The sequence below is a fragment of the Euleptes europaea genome, chromosome 5 (assembly GCF_029931775.1).
Source record: "Euleptes europaea isolate rEulEur1 chromosome 5, rEulEur1.hap1, whole genome shotgun sequence".
Lineage (NCBI taxonomy): Eukaryota > Metazoa > Chordata > Lepidosauria > Squamata > Sphaerodactylidae > Euleptes > Euleptes europaea.
Window position 1 is genome coordinate 91,061,545 of NC_079316.1, and position 23,404 is coordinate 91,084,948.

Consider the following 23,404-nt stretch of genomic DNA (forward strand, 5'->3'; position numbering starts at 1 on the left):
TTTCTTTTATTTATTTATTTAGTATTTACATTTATATTTTTAGGTGCCATGCCAAAATACATCATCTTATCCAAACTTTTAAATGGTCTGCTTTTGTTTATATACTGTGACATTGTTTTAAATTGTAAGCCACCTTGAGTAGAAATAGGCAGCATAAAAATATCCTTAATAAATAAAGAAATGATAAGGACAACATAATCCAGATGAGTCATAAACAGTGAACCATAAACAGAAACCAAATGAGCCATGAACAGAAATCAGGAGCTAAAGCTATATACAGGCAGATGACTTCTAGTGTCAAAAACAGTGAATCAAGTCACATACATATAATACCACTTGTACCATGTTTGTCTTATTTAGAGGATTAGGCAGTGTATCCATGACACAGAATTCTTATGGAGAAAGAATTAGATAATTAAGTACCTCTGAGCATATGCAGAGTATTTTTCTCTCACCGCTGAGCAAGTACAACCTATCCCTTCCCAACACAGAATTAAGAAGCAGTTCTCAGAGTGATGGCATATCTCCTTCTATACAGATGAAAGCTACAACACCCTCTCTAGAAATTACGCACTGACCACACTTAGAATGCCAGCAAGTTACAATCAGAGTATAATTACGTTTTACGCTTTTTCCAATCTCTTCTTTCCAAAGAAAAACTACTCTTGGTTTCCTTTCCTTCCTCTTTCTTTCACACGAATCCGCAATCAGTTCAGAAAACACCAACACAGTGGAAGGAGGGACTTTTTATTTGTTGAATGTTCATCTTGATGTTTTATTGATACACAAAACTGTGATTAACTGTGAAGAGAGACCTGTTCTTGGACAGATGTCTCCCTTCAAATGTTTGTTGAGCTTTGGTTGGCTTTTCCCCAGAGTTATTGGGCTGGGAGAAAGATCTAAAAAAATGAAAATGATTTTGAGTAGAAATGTTCAGAGGAAATGAACACTTCAAATACAATTAAAGGAATACTGTTTATGCCAGTTTCTTTGCTTTCTTCAATGACAATGTGTGTAATTACATAATCAATAAGTATTATGGGAGGATTTACTTTTATATATGGCAACAACAGAGATGTATATACAAGTTTGGGAGGATATTACTTTGTGATGCTTCTTTAGATTTTAGCTTCCAAAAGGCTACTTTAGATTTAGCTTTCAAAAGCATGTATAGTGTAATTTTTTGTTTTAAAAAAGATGAAGCTGTTGTTTTAAAATAAGTATGATTGGAGGGGTGGTATTTTGGACAGTCGAAGTGATTTTTTTGTAAATGATAACAGTGTCATTTTGTACTAAATGTTCTTGTGTGTCAAGTCTTGATGCAAGAGGTCTGAGATGGGAACAGGGGCCTAAACAGGGGAGCAGCGGGGCTCAAGCTCCCCCCAGATTTCCTGGCAGGGGTAATGCCCTCTCTGGGCTATCAGGCCCTCCTGGATTTTGCAGCAGGGGCAATGCGCTCCCTCCCAATTAGGGCTTCCGGGTAGGATCATGAAGCTGCTCAGACTGTCAGGTTCTTAAGTTAGTCATTCCTGTTTGTAGCAACTTGAAACATTCATAGGAAGCACAGGGCTGGTTTTCTGTTTGTTTCTGCAAAAATAAGAAGGGGGAGGAGCCTTTAATTGATAATACTATCTGTGAAGAAGGAACACAGAGAGAGAAAGAGCATGGAAGGGGGAAGGGGAAAAGTCAATCCATCTAGCAATCAGGACTCCTCAGTGGTTGGACTGAACAATATATGTCCTGTAGCCAGGCACAGAGCTGGGAGAAGGAGCACCCGTGGCGGGGGGAAGAAGAGAGGAAGGGAGGGAGGGGGAGTGCCACGTGCATGCACATGCAGAGGATCCCGGTGCTGGTAGCCAGAGGGGCCGTCACCACGCTGCCACCATGTGCTCGTGCGCTCGCCCCGTGGCCTCGTGCGCAGCTGCTGTAGGTGTGGCGCGTGACGAGGAGGGGCAGGCAGTTAAATGCTGGGCAGCGGCACATGCACCAGTCACTCCCTAGGCAAACAGCTGTGCCCATACCGCAGTGGCAGTGCTCCTCTTCTTCATACCTGCGCTGACGCCCCCACCTCCTTGTGCCTGGAGTGCTTGCCCCCCCCAAGATCTGGCCCTGCCTGTAGCCTACAACATGAATTCTAATGTAAGTACAGCCAAAGAAAAGTAGTACAAAACTTTACAGAGGGGCTATGCACTGTTGGCTGGAAAGAGAGGGAACCAGGGAAGTCTCCCACAGGCAGCCCTCATTGCCCTCTGAGGCTCCAAGTGGTGGCAGGAGAAAAAACAACCATTGGTGTCATCTGACCCACAGTGCCACTTCCAGGATGGCATGAGTTGGATCTGAGCAACGTTCTATCCCTTTTGGAGCAGTTTCAGTCCTCATCAGTTTTTTTTTTAAAAAGCTTTCCCTTCCCCTTCTGGTTAACGTACAAAGTCATATTTTATTGTATGACCTCAGAGGCCCCTCAATATGTAGAGACCTCTACCTTGTCTGAGGGGAGACCCTTTGAAGTGAAGTATGACATACCTTCCTACATATGGGACATGTGAAGAAAGTTTGTTCTGGGGTCCTTGAAAAACCACTCAGCTTAAAAAAATGTTTTGAAGCTCAGTGCGGCTCTTGAGTTCTGCAGGAGTGGGAGGAGGGCGTCATGGATTGATTTTTCAAAAATCATAAGACCATCAGAAATTGATGCCACACAAGAGGTTTTGTGAAGTAAGAATTTAAAACAGCAGATTTTCTTTTCAACAGCAACATAGGGCGAAGTTGAGAACAGGCAAACTAGGTTTCAGAAAAGGCATTTGGCTGGTCACAGGCAAATAAAGGGTAGGCACTTCTTTATATAGCTAGATGGATATTTTGTTGTTTCAGATGATACTACTAAGTTTCACTTATAACTGCTTGACACTTGGTTTCACACTGAGAGGGCTCTCTTTTGGTTGACAGTTTCTGTTTGGTTTTCACACAATTTACTTAAACACAATGTTTCTTCAGTTAAAAAGGTAAAGGTCCCCTGTGCAAGCACCGGGTCATTCCTGACCCATGGAATGACGTCCCATCCTGATGCTTACTAGGCAGACTTTGTTTTCGGGGTGGTTTGCCAGTGCCTTCCCCAGTCATCTTCCCTTTACCCCCAGCAAGCTGGGTACTCATTTCACCGACCTCGGAAGGATGGAAGGCGGAGTCGACCTCGAGCCGGCTACCTGAAACCGACTTCCTTCGGGATCGAACTCAGGTCGTGAGCAAAGCTTGGACTGCAGTACTGCAGCTTACCACTCTGCGCCACGGGGCTCTTCTTCTTCAGTTAGGAATGGTTAAAAAAAACCCACTTCACCAGTTTATTCCTTAACTTGGACTGAGACCACTTTTGACTCCAGAGATATTTCTCCTAAACCTTTTAGGGATCACTCACTTCACCAGAGTGATCTCCTTCTCTAGTTAGAGACCACTCTTTCCTTTGGAGCTGTTCCCCACTTTAATTATTAGGACTCACTCTCCATGCTTAGAGATATTGTCCTTGTTAATAACCAGTTGCTGACCCTATCTGGATCACACGACTCCGTGTTCCTTTGATTTAAACACCTGAGGAGAAAATCCTCTCCAGGCGGCTCACACCTCTACCTAAGCTGCTTCAAGCTCTGTCTGTGCTTTACTGACTCTCAGCTCACACTCCCAGTTCTAAACTGTTATGGTTCCAATGGCCACTCCCAGATTTCCACAGCTGTCAATCAGGTGGCTCCAAGGCCAGAAACTACTCCCTGGAATTTACCAGTTCTTCACAGAGGGCTTCTTCCTTCATGCCGTTCCCCTTTCCTTAGTCGAAATGGCTGCGCAGGGGGTGGGGGATGTAGGCTCCTTCCTCAGGCTCCACTTATCTTAGGAAACTGCTGTGGGAGTGAAGGCAGAAGCTCTTCTTCCAATCTCACAATTCATTGAGCCACCTGAATCAATGAAGCATTTCGTAGAATCATAGAATTGGAAGGGACCACCAGGGCCATCAAGTCCAACCCCCTGCACAATGCAGGAAGTTCACAACTACCTCCCCCCTCCCCCCTAGTGACCAGAAGATGGCCAAGATGCCCTCCCTCTCATCATCTGCCTAAGATCACAGAATCAGCATTGCTGACAGATGGCCATCTAAACTCTTCTTAAAAACCTCCAGGGAAGGAGAGCTTACCACCTCCCAAGGAAGCCTGTTCCACTGAGGAACCGCTCTAACTGTTAGAAAATTCTTCCTAATGTCTAGACAGAAACTCTTTTGATTTAGTTTCAACCCGTTGGTTCTGGTCCGACCTTTTTGAGCAACAGAAAACAACTCGGCACCCTCCTCTATATGACAGCCCTTCAAGTACTTGAACATGGTTATCATATCCCCTCTCAGTCTTCTCCTCTTCAGTCTAAACATACCCAGCTCCTTCAACCTTTCCTCATAGGACTTGGTCTCCAGACCCCTCACCATCTTTGTTGCCCTTCTCTGGACACGTTCCAGCTTGTCTACATCTTTCTTAAATTGTGGTTCCCAAAACTGAACACAGTACTCTAGGTGAGGTCTAATCAGAGTAAAGCGATACCATCACTTCACGTGATCTGGACACTATACTTCTGTTGATGCAGCCCAAGACTGCATTTGCCTTTTTAGTTACAGCATCACACTGGTGACTCATGTTCAGTGTTTGGTCTACTGAGACCCCAAGATCCTTTTCTCACATTACTACTGCTCAAACAAGTCTCCCCCATCCTATAATTATGCATTTGATTTTTCCTACCTAAATTCAGAACTTTACATTTGTCTTTGTTGAAGTTCATTTTATTAGTTCTAGCCCATTTCTCCAGCCTGTCAAGATCATCTTGCATCTTGGCTCTGTCTTCTACCGTATTTGCTACCTCTCCCAATTTAGTATCATCTGCAAATTTAATAAGCATCCCCTCTATTCCTTCATCCAAATCATTTATAAAGATGTTGAACAACACAGGGCCCAGCACAGATCCCTGAGGAACTCCACTAGTCACTTCTTTCCAAGTGGACGAGGAACCATTAACTAGCACTCTTTCGGTACGATCTGTCAACCAGTTGCAGATCCATCTAACAATAACAGGATCTAACCCATATTTTCCCAATTTGTCAACTAGAATACTATGTGGAACCTTATCAAAAGCCTTACTGAAATCTAGATAAACTATGTCTACAGCAAAATATTGTCGAAGGCTTTCACAGTCAGAGTTCATTGGTTCTTGTAGGTTATCCAGGCTGTGTGACCGTGGTCTTGGTATTTTCTTTCCTGACGTTTCGCCAGCAGCTGTGGCAGGCATCTTCAGAGGAGTAAAGTGGCAGGCATCTTCAGAGGAGGAAAGAAAATACCAAGACCACGGTCACACAGCCCGGATAACCTACAAGAACCTATGTCTACAGCATTCACCTGATCCAGCAAGGTAGTAACTTTCTCAAAAAAGGAGATAAGATTTGTCTGACATGACTTATTCTTGAGAAACCCATGCTGGCTTTTAGTAATCAGAGCCATCCTTTCTAAATGCCCAAGGACGGAATGATTTGTTCGAACACTTTTCCTGGTATAGAAGTCAAGCTGATGGGTCGGTAGTTACCTGGATCCTCCTTTTCCCCCTTCTTGAAGATGGGGGCAACATTTGCCCGCCTCCAATCTTCTGGCACCTCACCTGTTTGCCAAGACTTTTCAAAAATAATGGACAGAGGTTCTGAAATTACATCTGCAAGTTCTTTGAGTACTCTTAGGTGCAATTCATCTGGCCCAGAGGATTTTGTTTCATTTAAAGAAACCAGGTGTTTGTGCACTACCCCAATGCCAATTCTAGGCTGCAAATCCCTTTCCTCATCACATGTTCTGTTTATGCCATGTTGAGCACCACTTCCCTCACGAGAAAAGACTGAGGAAAAGTAGGAATTGAGGAGTTCTGCCCTCTCTTCATCTCCTGTTACAATTTCACTTTCGGTCCACGCAATGGGCTTATCTTTTCCTTGTTCTTACTCTTACTCTGTACACAGGAAAAGAACCCTTTTTTGTTGTGTTTAGCATGTCTTGCTCACCTAAGTTCATACTGAGCTTTAGTGTTCCTAACACTCTCCCTACAAGCACTAGTTATTTGCTTATATTCCTCTTTATTTATAAGGCCCTCCTTCCATTTCCTAAATGAGTCTTTTTTTATTTCTCAACTCTTTAAAAAGCTATTTATGGAGCCACCCTGGCCTCCTTAGGCTCCTCCCATTTTCCCTTCTCATAGGAATGGTTTGGGATTGCGCCTTCAGTATTTTATTTTTAAGAAATGCCCACCCTTCTTGAACTCCTCCTTAAGTATTTCTGACCATGGGATTCTACCTAGCATAAATTTAAGTTTGTTAAAATTTGCTCTTTTGAAGTCCAACCTACATGTCTGACTACGTACAGGTTTTCCTCTCCCCAAGATTGTAAATTCCAAGAGTACGTGGTCACTACTACCCAGGGTGCCTACTACTTTAACCTCATCGACCAGTTCTTCCCTGTTGGTGAGAATCAAGTCTTAAGATAGCAGACCCCCTTGTTTCCCTGTCCACCTTCTGGAATAGGAAGTTGTCAGCAAGACAAGTCAGGAATTTATTGGATCTTGCATTTTTAGCAGCGTTGGACTTCCAACAGATATCCGGGTAATTAAAATCTCCCATGACCACCATGTCCCGTCTCTTTGAGAACTTAAGGTGAGTCCCTGGATATATGAGTTGGGCTGGAGGACCCTGATCCAACTCGTGTCACATGTAGTTGGATCTGAGCAGCGTTTGTTACTGTTAGGTGTAGTGATATTGCCAACTGTCCCGCTCCTTAGTATGACAAGGGCTTTAAACTTAAAGTATGAAGACTCTAACCCTAAGCAATTTTGGCTTTCTTTAAAACAAAATGTTTCTGAATGCCAAGCTTTCAAATGCTGTTACAAAATTATCTTAACATCCAGAAGCCAAAGTAGATCTACCTGTTTCTTCCTCTTTATGTGTGTGTGTTAAGTGCCATCAAGTCGCTTCTGACTCATGTGATACCTATGAATCATTGTCTTTCAAACCATCCTATTGTTAACAGCCTTGCTCAGGTCTTGCGAACTGAGGGCTGTGGCTTCCTTTATAGAGTCAATCAATCTCATCCTGGGTCTTCCTCTTTTTCTGCTGCCTTCAACTTTTCCTAGCATTATTGTTTTTTCCAGTGAGTCTTGCCTTCTCATAATGTGACCAAAGTACAAACGCCACAGTTTAGTCATTTTGGCTTCTGGGGACAGTTCAACCTTGATTTGATCTAGAACCCACTTATTTGTGTTTTTGGCACTCCGTGGTATTTGTAATATTCTCCACCAACAACACATTTCAAAGGAAACTACTTCCTTTCTATCAGCTTTCTTCATTGTTCAACTTTCACACCAATACATAGTAACAGGGATTGGAATACTGTGGCATGAATTACTTTGATCTTGGTTGCCAGTGACACATTCTTACCCGTAAGAAGGAATAGAAAGTCTTGAACAATTTCCATTTCCTCATTGTCAACCTTAAAGTTGAGTAATTCCCCAGTGGTCATTACTTTCGTCTTCTTGATGTTCAGCTGTAGTCCTGCTTTGACACTCTCTGCTTTAACTTTCAGAAGTAGCCATTTCAAGTCATTATTTTCTGCCAGTAATGTGGTATCCTCGGCATATTTCAATTTGTTAATGTTCCTCCCCCCCCCAATTTTCCCTCCACCTTCATCTAAATCTAATCCAACTTTCCTTATGATATGTTCTGCATATAGATTGGAGAGATAAGGAGATAACATACATCCTTGCAAACACCTTTGCCAATTGGAAACCATTCTGTTTCTCCATATTCTGCCCTAACAGTAGCCTCTTATCCAGAGTACAGATTGTGTATCAAAACAATCAGATACTGCAGCACACACATTTTCTTTAAATTCCCTAACCCTTTAAAATCAGCCATAGCTTTTCATGATCCACATAGTCAAAAGCTTTGCTGCAATCTATGAAACACAAACAGATTTTCTTCTGAAATTCTCTCGTGTGTTCCAGTAACCAACGTAAATTTGCAATATGATCTCTAGTGCCTCTTCCTTTTCTGAATCCAGCTTGAACATCAGGTATTTCTCATTCCATATATGGTAACAGTCTTTATTGTCAGATTTTGAGGATCACTTTACTTGCATGAGAAATTAATGTGATGGTCTTATAGTTGCTGCAGTCTTTGATGTCTCCTTTTTTGGGAATTGGAATGTAAATTGATCGTTTCAAGTCTGTGGGCCATTGTTTTGTTTTTCATATTTGTTGGCATATTCTTGTAACGATTTGGATGGACTCAGTTTTTGTGCTTGGAATGGTTCTATTGATATCCCAAGTACTCCTGGTGAATGTTTCCACCTTTTCTTTATTTTTTACTGTTCAGTTAATGTGTTTCCATGTTAATCCTCTTTATGTATTCCGTGGTTGTTGGTGTAGCATTGTTGCTGTAGTTGGTCATAGTTTCCTTACTGTTATTGATGTGCCACAGTTACCTGTTGTTAATATTTTCAATTTATTATAATGTGACTGAAGTGTCAAAGTACCTTCAGAGAAGATGAGAACCTTCCTGCATGTAGGGGTTCAGACAAACTACTATTGGGGGGGGGGAACTAAGGAATTGTACAAATATGGATTAAGCACATCAAGAAGATACTGAGTGGCATAAGCATTTAAATCATGTAGTTTAAGTATTCAAAGCACTTCATATACATGATAGCATGTATCCAGCCATCCATGGGCTGCCAGGTTTCCCCTCCCACTGCTGCCACTGAGGGGGCCCCCAGTTTTCTCCTGGGAGTTAGCAAACCCTCAGGAACAGCATAGAGGGCAGAAAAGGATGTCTGCAGTGGAAGAGGAGACTAGGTGGAAATCACTCTGTCCTCTTCTTGTAGACTCAAATGCCAGTCTGCCTAATTGGATGCATGCCAATTTCAGTAATCCTTACAAATTAACCCTTACAAAAAATTTTCTAAAGTAGGACAATGGTGTTGTTCCCTTGTTTCAGATGTGGAGGAGACGCTGAAAGAATAGTGACTCACCTTTGGATGCTCCTTAGAGTTGCCAACCTCCGCGTGGCAGCTGGAGATCTCCTTGGGTTACAACTGTGATCAGTTCAGCTGGAAAAAATGGCTGCTTTGGAAGGTGGACTCTAAGGCATTATGCCCCATTGAAGTCCATCCCCTCCACAAACCCCTCCCTCCTCAGGCTCCACCCCAAAATCTCCAGGTATTTCCCATCCCAGAGCTGGCAGCCATACTGCTTCTTGCATAATGAATTTGTTCTGGGAACTTTCCCAGTTTACAGTTCACACTGTTCTCCACTGTGCTGTACTATTATGTGGTTGTAAAAGGTGAAGGATATGGTATCAAGAGTTTGAGGAATATGGAAAATTTGGGAATATGGAAAATTGAGAAAAGAAAGGGAATGTTCATCAGCACTTTGAGATATCTTGGGCTGTTAACATAATTGTGCATGTGTATGAATACACTTGGAGTGATAAACAGAATAGACAATGCCTACAAGACGGTCTGTTTAATTCAGTCATTTACTTCTCAGATGTATAGTGCTTGTACTTATGAAGCAGACAGTCAGAAGGAAGTCATGGTAAGCAAAGTGTATTTCTGTGTAGGGCAATGAGTTTGGAGAAGGCAGAGGAAGGTGTGATTTGGAAGCTAAATGTGAGATAAGGTGAAATACAAGAGCAGAATAAAAAGCAATAGTAGTAGAAGATGAATTGAAAATGAGGGAAAGGGAGGTCAGGACTCAACATAAGGCAACAAGCATTGGGAAAGTGACATAAAATGCATACAAATGTCACAGAGGAATAGATGAAAATAGTTTAGAGGGACCATGTAGCTTTGACAAAGGACAGGATGCACTACACATTTTAAAGCAAAAATTTACTCGCTAGAAAAGTAAGGTGCAGAATGGAATATTCTACAGAGCGTAAAGTAGCCCGCAGTCCACCCTATTTGTCTCGCTAATCTCTGTCCTAGCTTGTCATGCTCATGTTCAACAGAATTCTCCCTTTATGTGTCTTTCATTACTTTTTTTTTTCTTCCTTGTTGCACTGGGTGAAGGGGAGGGGAGGGCTGGGAATCACAGGTAATGGAAGAATGACAGAGTGCCTTCCTGAGACAAATGGATGATGTCTCCTTTATCCTTGGCTTCTGGCTTTCACAAACTAGCTGCAGGCATTGCCCTTAGGCGTTAAACCCCGGGCAGGCTCTTCTCAGATTGCATTGCCTGAGAGTTCATGGAAGAACGTGCTATGGTAAACTATTCTCAGAACCCCCCTCTAAGGTACACAGTTTTCAAGGCAAAGGAGAAAGGAAACTGCTGATTTGTAGCCTCCTAATCAATGCAAAGTTAGTCACTGTTAGAAATCTATCAACACAAGCAAATATGGTGACTCCAAACTAGTGTTCAGAAATTCATTTGACTTTCATTTGAGGTATTGGTGCCACACTTGTGAGACTCTTAGTACAACTGGATTTATTGTGCCAAATTGCCAATGGAATTGTTGGTGGATTCTGGGGCAATGGTCCTCCAGAGCCTTTCTCATCATCTACTACCTCATCCTTTAAAGTGGAGATTAAGGGTGTGCATTCGGTAAAGCCAAACTGAAAAAGCAAAGGCTTTTAAAACTATAGCCGGTAATCCCAATCCTGAAACCCCCCGGGAAAAATGGCTTTTTCCCCAGGATCATTTCAGGGTTTCTGGTTACAGCAATAGAAACCCTTTTTAAAAGGAAAAAAAAGCTGTTTGGGCACATTTGCATTGAACTCCACAGTGCTTTAAAGTTTATATTCCTCCTTCCCTTCTGCTCCTTTATAGTCTATGAGGAATCTTTCAAGGATTCTGGAGGGGCGGTTTTTTAAAGTAGAGGCATCACATTTTCAGCATAGTTTCTAATGACTCTCCTTACAAGAACCCCCAAGTTTGGTACAGATTGGGTTGGGGGTCCAATTGTATGGGCCCCAATTTTTCCTCCATATGGGCCCCCATAAAATTGGACTCCATGACCCAAACTTTATCAAACTTGGGGGTTCTTGTAAGGAGAGTCACCAGAAGTTATGCTGAAAATTTGGGAGCTCTACCTTAAAAAACAGTCCTCCTAGAGCCCCATAGTCACAAGACACCCCTCCCCCCCAAAAGCCAGATGAGAGCAAAACGTCAATAGTGAGATCATAGTACAGCAGCAAGCAAGTACAGCTGCAAATATCAGTCACTGAAAGCTTACTAAAATCTCTGGACAATGAAGGAATTATGATTGTCCCTAAATTTATTGAAGTGGCATCCTGAATACATCGCAGGAGATTATTTCAGAGTTGGGGTGCCATGCCACCACTGAAACGGTTCTTCTTCGTGTCACCTTCTATTTTATTTTATTTTATTTTATCTCTTGCCGCCTTTTTTAAAAAGTGAGAATGAGGGGGACCCAGAAAAGGCCCTCTAATGATTTCTATAAGCATGAAGTGGTGTGTGTGTGTGAAATTCTAAAAGAAAGTTGTATCATTCAGAAAGCTCTTGTCTTAATTCCCTTTTTCTAATGTTTATGAAGCTCTCCTATTCTCCTCAAAACATTACCAGTCAAGAAGCAGTTGACCTCCTTAGTTGCAATCCGTGGAAGAGTGTACTGGGGCATCACAGTCTTGTGCGGGGGTTTGTGCAGTTATTCCTGGGACTCCTCCCCCGCTTCTTCTAGTCTGCAAAAGCATGTAATTATATTCGACTGAAGTCCAAAGCCTTCTATCAACAGATTACCATTGTGGCATCTCTAATTATATATTTCTTCTCATTTCAGATCAAGTCAGAATTCACGGTTGAATTTTCTGTCAGCGACAGCCAAGGGGTAAGCATGACATTTGTTCCAAGATCGAAAACTGAGAGAGCTGATTCGGACAAGGGCCATTTATTCATCGGAGGTTTTGAATTGGATTTGCCACTCTCTAGATGCACATTTCCCCGATCTAAATTCTCAAAACTCTGCATGGGGGCTTATTGTTAAATTCTGAGAATCTGGATGGGGAAAATGTGGGTCTAGAGAGTGGCAAATCCAAGGCAAAACCTCCCCTGAATAAATGGCCAGTGTGTCCTCTGTGAGGTGGAGATCACAGCCACTGCAGTCCCAGTAGTTACTTGAAGGAGAGCTCCTACATATATGGAATTATGATTGTCTTAGGGCAGGGGTGGGGAACCTTTTTTCCGCCAAGGGCCATTTGGATATTTATAACATCATTCGCAGGCCATACAAAATTATCAACTGCTATCTCCGCCTGCAGGGATGAAAAGAGGACACACTGGATACGAACTCCCCCCCCGGTGCATTCTGGCCCTTCCCCCTTTAACCCCTCCATTGTCACCACTTCCGCCCCCAGCCCTCTTGTAGTACAGAGGGAATATGTTTCTCCATGGCCCAGGTAAGAAAAGGTTAACACAGTTTCTTAGGCAGTCCTAGCAGCTCCATAGCTAATGACTCTTCTGCAAGGGAGAAAAAGGGTTTCTTTTCTCAGCAAAAGAAACTCACATCTGCTTGAATAGAGGCTATTCCTGTCCGCGGGAGGGGGCGGATCACCAGTCTTAGATCCTTCTGAGCTAGAGATCTGCCAGGACCCACAAAGGGCCAGACGAAATGATTTCACGGGCCTTAAACGGCCCCCGGGCCTGACGTTCCCCACCCCTGTCTTAGGGGGAGCACCCATATTTGAGACATGTGTTGTTTGAGCCCAATAGTGTATGGTATGGAAGCATATCCATCTGTTTTTTCTTTTCAAAAAAGATTATAAGTGTCAGGGTGGAGTGTGGTACTGGTTTCTATGTATATCTTGCACCAGGTATATTATCACTATAATGTGCTTTAGAGAAATGCCTTTGGGGTTCCTTCTGATGATTTTTTCCCCAGTTCTGAAAATGCCTGTAGGGAGGCAGCTACAAAAATGGCTGAAGAGGATTATGTTGTTACAATGTTGAAAATTGTAAACATGTAGAATCTTTGCAGTATGCGAATGGTCAGATATGAAAATGAAGCAGGTGCCTTGAAATGCTCTGGGAAACTTTCTTCCATTTCATGGAACTCTAATCACACCTGGACTGTTCACAGATTATAAATATAGTAATTTTCTAGCTGCCTACCTGAATGCATTTTCAGATTGTATGTAAATAAAAGTATTTGTTCCAATAAGGACAATGACAATTAATACTTGTTTGTTAAAGCAAGGACTTAGATTTCTGTTGTTTACAAACTGATCTTTTTTTTTCTTATTAGTGGTTTGGAATTTAGATTGGGCTTAATGATAGTGTTTTATTGTATTTGATGCTTATATTATTTTTGCTTGTTCACTTAAAATATTTATATTCCACATTATCTCCTTGGACTCAAGGTAGCTAAGTAATAACAAGTTGCAACTGCACTAAAGCAATGTAACATAGCACGTATGGTTACACACAATACATATGCTACACAAATAAAAACAGCACAGCCAGTCTGCCAAAGCAACTTATCCTCCACCAAGTGTCCTTTTTAATGGATGCTTCCACTTTCCACAGACTGGATGCCACTTATTTCTGTGGTGGCATCCAATATGAGGAGTTCTCCCCCCACCCCAGGCAAATTATCTTGGTCCTGTCTTTACTATCTTTTAGGCAGTGATCCCCAACATGGTTCTTGCTAATGTGTTCCTTGGTGCGTGCTTGCATCTTGAGTCCTGAATAAAATTCAGATGTCCTTAATATGGATGACTAAAATCTATTTTTGTCATTTGGCTCATAGGTGATCAAGGGTTCAGTGAATATCCAAGTTGGGGATGTGAACGACAATGCACCAAGGTTTCACAATCAGCCGTATAGTGTCCGTATTCCTGAGGTAGGTTTTTTTTTTTTTTTTTACTTTGAAGGGCTCTTCTTATTTTCATTCAGAAAAAGTTACTGTGAGAAAATCTCCTTTAGTGATTTACTAAATGGAGTCTTTACTCAGTAGGGGCATATTGATGCAAATTAACTTGTATTGGTTTTATGCCAGTATAACTATAATAATATAATTGTAATGGGAAATCAAGTTAAATGAGGGTGGTGAGGTGTACCCCTAGCAAACCCCCCCCCCCCAATGCAGTTCCCTGGTATTCCTGAAAGGAAAGAGTGACTATCAGTTGATTTTGCCTGTACTGTAGATAAGGTTGTAATGTAGTTTCAAGAGCCAGTGTGATGTAGCAGTTCATTTGTTAGACTAGGACTGGGGAGACTCAAGTTCAAATCTCCTCAGCTAAGAAGTTCATGGGGTGACACTGGTCCACCTCAGTCTAATCCACCCCACAGTGTTGTTGTGAGTATAGTGGATGAGGAGAGGAAAGCTATGTTACATTGCCTTCAACTCCTTGGAAGAAGTGCAGGATAAAAATATGATAAATATCTGAGAAGGCTCTAGCATTTGAAAGTAAGACACTGATTTTGAAAAGGTGGAAGCAAGAGGATCCCCTTCCTCCCCATCAAGTGCCATTTGGCTAGACTAAGTCTTCTGAAGGGGTGTTTGTTTTGCCAAAGGGGACCTGACTAATCATTTCCTGCACACTATCCTCAGATCACATTGGAATATGAGGGACACTTGGCCAACCACTTCTCACTCTTAAATGTGTTATTGCTTTCTTCATCCTGTCATTAAAGTTTGTTCCTCAGTGGATTTTTGAGCATCATAGTCAAATGTGGAGGGAGAAAACCATTTTGATTTGTCCTTCCTGTGTAATGCCTGAAGATGTGAGTATTCCTATTTCGGACATTACCGGGAACCAAATTATCTTGTGCATCCTCTTCTCCATCATATCTTCACTTCAATGTAATGCTTGAAACCTTTCCAAGGACAGGTGAGTTTATTTTCCAGGAACCATGGAATAAAAGCCGTTGAAGCAGAATTCTTAAATTCAGATTTAAGGAACAATTTTAGCAATAAAACTAAATGAACAGATAAAATGCAAAACTGATTCTTGCCACACTGAATTTATCCAAATAGTTCAAAAATATCACTATAAATTAATCATGGCAAAATACTCCATTTAAGAGATATCGTTCATGGTTTTCCTGCATCTTGTTCGCTAGTCCAGATGGGAAGAATCTGAAAAGACTTTGTGATAATATACTTACAAAGTAAATCTAAATGAGCTCATACACCAATGTTGCTATAGCCAAAACATAAAAACATTTACTGAGATAAATCATTTTAATAGTGTTGTTTTCCTGCGTTTTAGTTCCTGTTATCTCAAATAGATAGAGGCATCTGAACCTCTCTGTTTCTGAGAATTCAGACTCTGAAATCTGTAGTTTTCCAGAGTTGTCCTCTATCCCCTTGTCTAGTATATATAATTTCTATTGGTAAAGGTTAGTGTCTGTGTTCGTGTATGTATGGCAGAGAGTGAACCTGAGCCACCTTTAGTAACATAGAAGTGCAATTTTTTTTTAAAAAAACAATTTTATTCGTTTTTAAGGGGGGTACAGAAAAAAAGAAAAAAGGCAAAATCCGTCTACATACCTACCTGGTTTTTGTTTTGTTTTTTATTTTGTTTTTTTCCTGTTGTTATTATTGTTATCATTGATCTTTTAGAGATACGGGAGAGTGAAGGGGAGGTGTAAAGCATGGGGAATAGGGAAATGGTGCGAGTGCTGTGGTCCCTCAACCCCCATCCAGTTTTACGCCTGGTAGTACTTCATGCTAATCTACACAACTCATTACTAGGTTTTTGTTCTGAAATGTTGTCTGTCTATAAAAAGTGTTTGGTCTGTCTCACAGATTCTTTCTGCTGTAGCTTGGGTGGAACCCTGAATGCACTGTCCTTTCAGTCTGATGGTGGCCTAGACCAGTTCTCATCCATATTTTTTGTAAAATGGTCGCCACTTTTGTTGGTGCTATTCTAATTGCGTGCCGTGGATTAAGTTTGTCAGTCTTGCCATCGTTGCAAATTATTACATTATGAATGGTCCATTACTAAGCTGACTGCTTGGCATCCTGTTGCAATTGGTCTTTGATCCTTTCACAAGTTGATATGGATCCCACATTAGTCTGCTTGTGTTAAAATCGGCCAAGAAGTTGAGTTTCCTCTATATTCCATTTGTTTTAATGTGACATGAATTATCCAAAATGTTCCTTTGAGACTGACTTTAGGTTAGAAACAGCACATTTCATATTCTGATAGCTTGAACAGCTTTGCTTTTTAAAGTCTGTGATTTGGACACAGCTAGAGGTTTGTAATGAGCAAACACTGATACTAATATAAGTTCTTTTGATAAACTTAAGTGATTTTTTTTGTATTTGCCTATGAGCTCAGACTTTGAGGGGCTTTGAAGGTGCTAAAAATTCTCTGATGTCTTGGATCGTGTTATAGATATTTATCATAGTCCAAAGCTGCTCATTGCCCTGTGTTTTGTCTTGGCCTGACTGTGGCTCATGTTGTTTGCTTGGTAAATTTGCAATGTGGACACAATTTAAATTATGCTAGTGGTTTCAGGTAGCCGACTCAAGGTTGACTCAGCCTTCCATCCTTCCGAGGTCGGTGAAATGAGTACCCAGCTTGCTGGGAGTAAAGGGAAGATGACTGGGGAAGGCACTGGCAAACCACCCCGTAAAACAAAGTCTGCCTAGTAAACGTTATGATGTGACGTCACCCCATGGGTCAGGAATGACCCGGTGCTTGCACAGGGGACCTTTACCTTTAGTGAAAGTAATAATTTAAGAATTAGAGCCAGACCAGACATTGAGAGAGAGCAAGTGACTGCTGCTTCTAAAGGATTGTCTCCTGTGATATGAACCCATGTACCAGCTTCATTCCTCCAAACAGCAATTGCTCACCATCCAATCACATAGTCCTTCCTTCCTTCCTTCCTTCCTTCCTTCCTTCCTTCCTTCCTTCCTACCTACCTACCTACCTACCTACCTTCCTACCAACCTTCCTACCTACCTACCTAGCAAGCTACCTACATTTATACTCTGCCTTTCTCATGGAGACACAAAGCAGATTACACAGTGTAAGTCAATACAATCAATATAATGAGACATCTAATAAGCAATGTTTTAGGACCAGGATTACAGAAATTTGAATAAGCATAGCATATTAGAAATGATACAGATTGCCGATAAAATGCAAAAAATGGTTTTACATCAGTAGAAGAACAGTGCAGTGATGACAGTAATGCATGCAGCAAACATATAATTTGCCCTGTACACAGTGGTAAAGTCTACAGACCCTTTCCTTAATAAAGTGCCTTCCTAGACCATTCTGTTGTAGTATAGTCCTATTACCTTTATAGAAAAGCCCTCCTGAACAACTCTATTTGACATAATGTACAGAGTGACAGAAGGGTTGGAGCCCTCCTGACCTCCTCCGGCAGGCCATTCCTCAAGAAGGGGACCACAACAGAGAAAGCCATGTATACAGGCTGATCTTGCCCATTTCCAAGTAGGCACACCCACAGAAGGCCCTGAACAAATGAGCAAAGCTGTGGTGGCAGAACATAGGAGGAGAGAGGAGGGTCCTGTATATATAGAAGGTCCAAGGCCATTGCAGGGCTTTTATACATGATAGTACCTTGAATTGAATCTGGTAACTGACGGGCAGCCAATGAAGTAACTGCAGAATGGGTGTAATATGCGTGCTCTACCTGTCTCCTGTGGTTTGCCATTGACTTCCTCTGCATAGTGACCCTGGTATTCCTTGGTGGTCTCCCATCCAAGTACTAGCCAGGAGGACCAACCCTGCTTAGCTTCTGAAATCTGACAAGATAAGGCTAGCCTGGGCCATCCAGGTCAGGGCATTGGTAATAACAGGATGCCAGGATACCATTTCATCCACAATTTTCACATCAAGCTTGGAATACTTAAAGAAAGTTAAAGGGCATTCTAGTAAAGAAACACAACAATATCTAACTGAGTCTTAACATTCCTGCGAACAGCCAGTTCAGATGTGACGGGGCCATCATTCATGCATCTGCTCTGTTCACACCATAAAGTAGCTCTTGCAGTATATGTGTGAAAAGAAATACATGTTGTCCACTGTTGCATCTAATTTGACCCTGAAAGATTATGCCTTTCAAAATATCTCCTGCCTTGATCACACTTGCTTTCCACTGCTTACCACCTTATAAAATAAACCTCCTGGCCAAAGTTTATGTGTGAATTGATTTCCCACCCAGTCCTTAATTTTGAATCCCTGGCATTAATGTTCAATGGAACCAATATTAAAATGGCGAGGGTAGGTTTGGAAAATGGTTGTAGGTAATGCTTTTGTACCAAGGGCCTGCCCTGCTGGTACGCAAAATATGTACAAGAATCTTCTACAGTGACTTTCAAAAGAATCAAGATGAGTTTCTGTTGTGTGAAGTTCAGCAAACCTACCCTGTGAGGTAGAGCTTTTCCCCCAAACATTGCTAATGCTGGAAAAACAGCCACTGGCACAACACAGCTGAGCTTTTTTGCCCCTTTGTTTTAAAATACCAGACAACATGGAAATGCAGTAGATAGGCTGAGGTGGAAAGTGTATGAGGGAACAGACAGCTGTATTGCAATCACGCCTTTGCACAGACTACTAATTAGCAATATTTGTAGGCACTGAAAGCAGTTTTTTTCTTTGTCTTGCTTTGACATGAATAATCCTCTTGGTTGCAGCAGTTCCAGCAAAAGGGTAGAGCAGTAGGGGAAGGCTATTCAGATTTATGGCTGCTGTTTGGCAGCTGGAACATCAGAAAAAATCAGCGTGAATAAATGGAATGCAAAATAAACTTGTCTCCTAAAATACTGATTTAAAATATGCATAACACTGTCTTATCAAGCAGGTTTGGTTGGGGAATATAAATTGTTCAGGACTGGGAGAGGCACTGCACTTTTTGGGTGAATGAAGGAAAAAGTTGTGACCAGAACATGGACCGCTATATGCTGGAGGAACCGGAACCACGGTGTGTATTAGTAGATTTAGAACAGGAGAGTTTGGTACTCTCAAACTGACATCCTGAAGAAGCAGTCAGATGAAAAGAAATTAAACCTAGGGGAAATGAAACTTTAATAAACTGGAATGGATGTTTGAAGCAGATATGACATAGGCATGCAAGATGAATTAACCTTGATAGAATTGTACTCATAAGCTGTGCACAAGTGAGGACTGATAGGCAAACTAAACGCACAGTGGGTTCTAAACCTGGATCTAAAGGATGGATGTCAGACAGCAATTCAGCATCTTCATTCCTCACCTCTAGCCAAAGGGAATGACTAGCTAGAGTGCTGTTAGCAGTAATGATAAAACTCAGTTATATGTTGTTGGGTAAGAAATCCTAGTTCGATTTCACTTAAAGTTCCTAGGTTCTAAGCTGTGCTTCTCCAATGTAATACATTAAGGGTGCCCACCTAATGTATCCAAGAAGAAATTGACCTAGTCTTTTTTAAAAACAAAACAAATCCTTAGTCAATCTCCTCTTCAGTTCACTGATGGAGCACTCTTAGGGCCAAACAGCACTTTTTTTTTTTTTTTTTACAAGTTAGGTCACTTTCCCTCAACTGCACAGCAGCTGTGAGGAACATCCTTTTAAAAGTCTGTGGGAGCCTGATTTGGCTTGAGATCGTGGCATTGGTGGAGGGTTGCCAACTCCAGGCTGGGAAGTTCCTGGAGATTTGGGGGTTGAGCCTTGGGGAGGGTGGGACTGTAATACCATACAGTCCATGCTCCAAAGCAGCCATTTTCTCCAGGGGAACTGATCTCTTTTGTCTGGAGATCACTTGTAATTCCAGAGATCTCCAGTCCCACCCTGGAAGTTGGCAATCCCTCATGCTGTGGTCCCAGTAGACTTTTAAAATGATGCTCCCAGCAGCTGATGTAGCTAGTCACAGTTTAGCTTCATGATCTTAACAGAATGGAACAAAGTTAGACTGCAACGTTTAAGTGGCATATCAATCAACTAAATGATCATTCTGTCAAGTGGTATGCACATAGATCGCATTATATAAATAATAATAAAAGCACTGTCCTTTTACTTTGAGATAAATCCCACTGAAGTTAGTATGCTTTTTTTTTTTGAAATAAGTATAGAGCTTTAAGTTGATCAATCAATGAGAAAAAAAAATTAATCAGTGGAACTTTAAGTTGAGAGCACGTCTGCTTATTTTTAAAAAAAAAACGCTAAAAGTAGAATCATAGAATCACAGAGTTGGAAGGGACCACCAGGGTCATCTAGTCCAACCCCCTGCCCAATGCAGGAAATTAACAACTACCTCCCCCCCACATCCCCAGTGACCCCAACCCTCCCCCCACCATGCAGGATCCCACAATCAAAGCACTCCTGACAGATGGCCATCCAGCCTCTGTTTAAAGACCTCCAGAGACAGGGACTCCACCACCCTCTGAGGCAGTGCATTCCAGTTTTAAAAGTCTGTGGGAGCCTGATTCGGCTTGAGATCGTGTCATTGGGCGGGGGGGGGGGCAGGAGACCTTCCTTCCCTTTTAATAGTGAGGGGTAATTTTATTTATTACATTTAAAATTATATTACATGTCATTTCTTATCCCCAAAAGGCATTGAGATTTTGGTAGTATACAAATGTATTCACATTTAATCAATCAATATTTAATTGGCCGAATTTTTAATTGACTGGCATTTCTGAAATGAATTATTGGCAGCTGCAGAAAGAACAAGTAGCAGTTTAGTAGTGCTTAAGTGCATAAAGTGACTTCAGGCCATGTGTTGTGCTGAATTTGTACCTGGAATTTGGCTTACCTCTGTGCTCCCATAGGAGGATGGTGGCAGGCTAGTCTTCAGTGCTTGCCATGCCTTAGTTGCATCCTGGACATTTGCTTGGACTAACAGAGAGGAGCATGTGCGCGTGCTTGCAGGAGCAGAATCTCTCTCCTTCATTTAATCCTGCTCTACAAGTAATTATCCATTTTACCTGTGCAACTCACTAGTCGGAACTCTAACGAGGCCGTGCTGATGCTTTCAAGTCCGTAAAGAAAGGGGGACTCCTTCTAGAATTGGCACCTTAATTCACCAAGCTGGCCTCGACAGACCTCATTAAGTTCCCGTGTATTCATTTCAAGCTAATGGCTGTCATGCTGGCTGCTGTTTGATTTTCTGTAATAGACTTTTATGGCTTTCCAATTTGCTACAACGTGTTTGCCTGTGTCTGTGCCCCAGAGGGCTGCTCCAATATGTTAGTCAGGCACCTGTGCATTTGCCATCTTGACCTTCAGGGTTTATCCTTCTCTATACGCCTTTTGTATCTAGCCTTTCTTCTGTGTATAATCCTTTCAGTAGTTTTTCACTTTTGTGTTCCCCATCATGTGGATTTCAAATTGCAAGGGACAGAATCTTTCTATATGTTCCTCTCCATGTCTTTTGAAATAAATCCATGAATAAAACTCCCCTGAGTGTATATATGTGTATATGCACGTGCATGTCCAAAAAAGATTTTATTATCCAGCTCTTTATAATGCTCAATTAACTACATAAGAACATAAGAAGAACCCTGCTGGATCAGAACAGTGGTCTGTCTAGGCCAGAGCTTCTCAAAGTGTGGGTTGCGACCCCAAATGGGGTCACGTAATTGAATCTTGGGGTCGCAAAAAAGTCACCAGCCCCACCCCACCCAGCCCCTCTCGCCGAGCGCTCCCTGTAGACCAGGGGTGTCAATCATAGGGCCCCGGGCCGGATTAGGCCCGAAGAGGGCTTTTATGCGGCCCACAGAAGCAAGGCGCCCCCCTCTCCCCCAATCCGGGCTGGAGCGTGCAAGCTGCCCCAAGCCTGCAAACAGTTTGGTTTACACGCTCCAGCCCAGAGCGGGGAGCTGGCTGTGCTGGGGGACGGAGGGACCTTCCCAAGCTGCTGCATGCGCCGCCAGGGCTGAATAGAGCATGCAACCCGCCAGCACAACGAGGTTGCACGTGGCGCCACACTTCGCAGTTGCTTAGTCGCAGGGTGGCCGGGCCACCTGGGTGAAGTGTAGTAGAGCCAGTGCGGGACCCAGCTCCCTGCGCAAGCCCCCAAAGCAAGAAGCTGTCATCCAGCCGAGTGCCGTGGCTGCCTTTGAGTTGCTGCTTATTGCCAGCCCTGCCGCCTCCTTGCTCTTAGGGACAGCTGCAAAATTGGGTCCCTCCTGGCCTCCTCCCCCCTGGCGGTGGAGGGCAGGCATGCTTTGGCATCCCTGCATCTGGTGCTGGACCTGGAATGCGATTATTGGGGGGGGGGGATTCAAGAGTTCTTAGCCAAGGGATATTTCTCTCTCACACTCCTCGTCTCTCTATTTTTCTCTCCCTTCTTTCCTTCCTTTTCTCCTCCTCTCTCTGTCCTCTTTCTCCCTGGTTCTCTTTCTTTCTCTCCCCCCCCCCCACTCTCTGGTGCTTGCTTGCTTTCTCTGCCCCCTCTAGTTCATTCGTTCGTTCGTTCTCTCTCTTCCCCCGTTCTCTCTTTCTTTCTCTTTCTCATTATCTCTCCCTTTCTTTTTTATTTCTTTCTCTCTTTGTCCCCCTTTCTCTCTCTCCCTCTTTCTTCCCCCTTTTCTCTCTGTGTTTCTCTCTCCCTCTCTTTCTCTCTCTCAGTATCTGTCTGTCTGTCTATCTATTTCTCTCTCTGGTTCTCCCTTTCTTGGGATGTACTGAAACAAATGACAGGATTGTCCATTAGAGGCAATGGGAGAGGCTGCACAGCCCATTGAAAATAATGGGAATCTGGATTGCCAATTAACTTGCATGGGCTCCGTTGAAATACATTACAGCACAAAAAGAGTTGCAAAGAAATAGTGGAATGGTATTTCCAGTAAGGTCTCTAAGCCCAGATACGCTACTCTGGGACTGGAAGGACAGCCCCTGGAACTAGCAGAAGTGTTCTGGGACTGGATTGACAGCATCCAGCGTGGAATCAGGACCCCTGGGACTTGCACAAGTCTTCTGGGACTGGAATGACAGCCAGGCGGGAATCCAGTTTGTCTCCAGGCTGGGAACTGATTCCCTTCTGGATTGTTGCAGATGAAACCTAAGCTAAAGGCACAGGTGCTGGGCAGGCTGGAGTTTCTCCTGGTCATTTGGCAACCCGAGTGTAAAGTTGTATGGGCTGCCAGGCAGAGCTTTGTCTGGCTGCAGAACACTCTGCTTGCGTTTGGGGAGGGGGGATAGAGCTGCCTGCATGTGTTCCCCCAAGACTGTCTGAGAAAGGTGGGTACCTGTCCTCTGGGTCTTCACTTACTTGGTGTTGAAAGATAACTGAATCCCCACCCACCCCGATCTCTGAGGCAAAAACGCGGCCCTGGTGAGCATCTGCCCTCCTGAAGCAAATCTTTTTTCTCATGGGAAATGGGATTCCTTTGGAGCAGGAGGAGGAGGTGGGAATACAGTGAGGCCCTCCTTTGGCAAATGG

At 42.8% G+C, this 23,404-nt stretch overlaps 1 protein-coding gene across 1 annotated transcript in view; it reads left to right on the top strand.

Annotated features, from left to right (window-relative positions):
- Nucleotides 1-23,404, top strand: part of CDH23 (cadherin related 23) — a 553,698-nt gene that overhangs the window by 91,763 nt on the left and 438,531 nt on the right. The window contains exons 4-5 of the mRNA XM_056850511.1: nucleotides 11,843-11,890; nucleotides 13,808-13,900. Of these exons, the coding sequence (XP_056706489.1) occupies nucleotides 11,843-11,890; nucleotides 13,808-13,900 (141 nt within the window). The remainder of the gene's footprint in view (nucleotides 1-11,842; nucleotides 11,891-13,807; nucleotides 13,901-23,404) is intronic.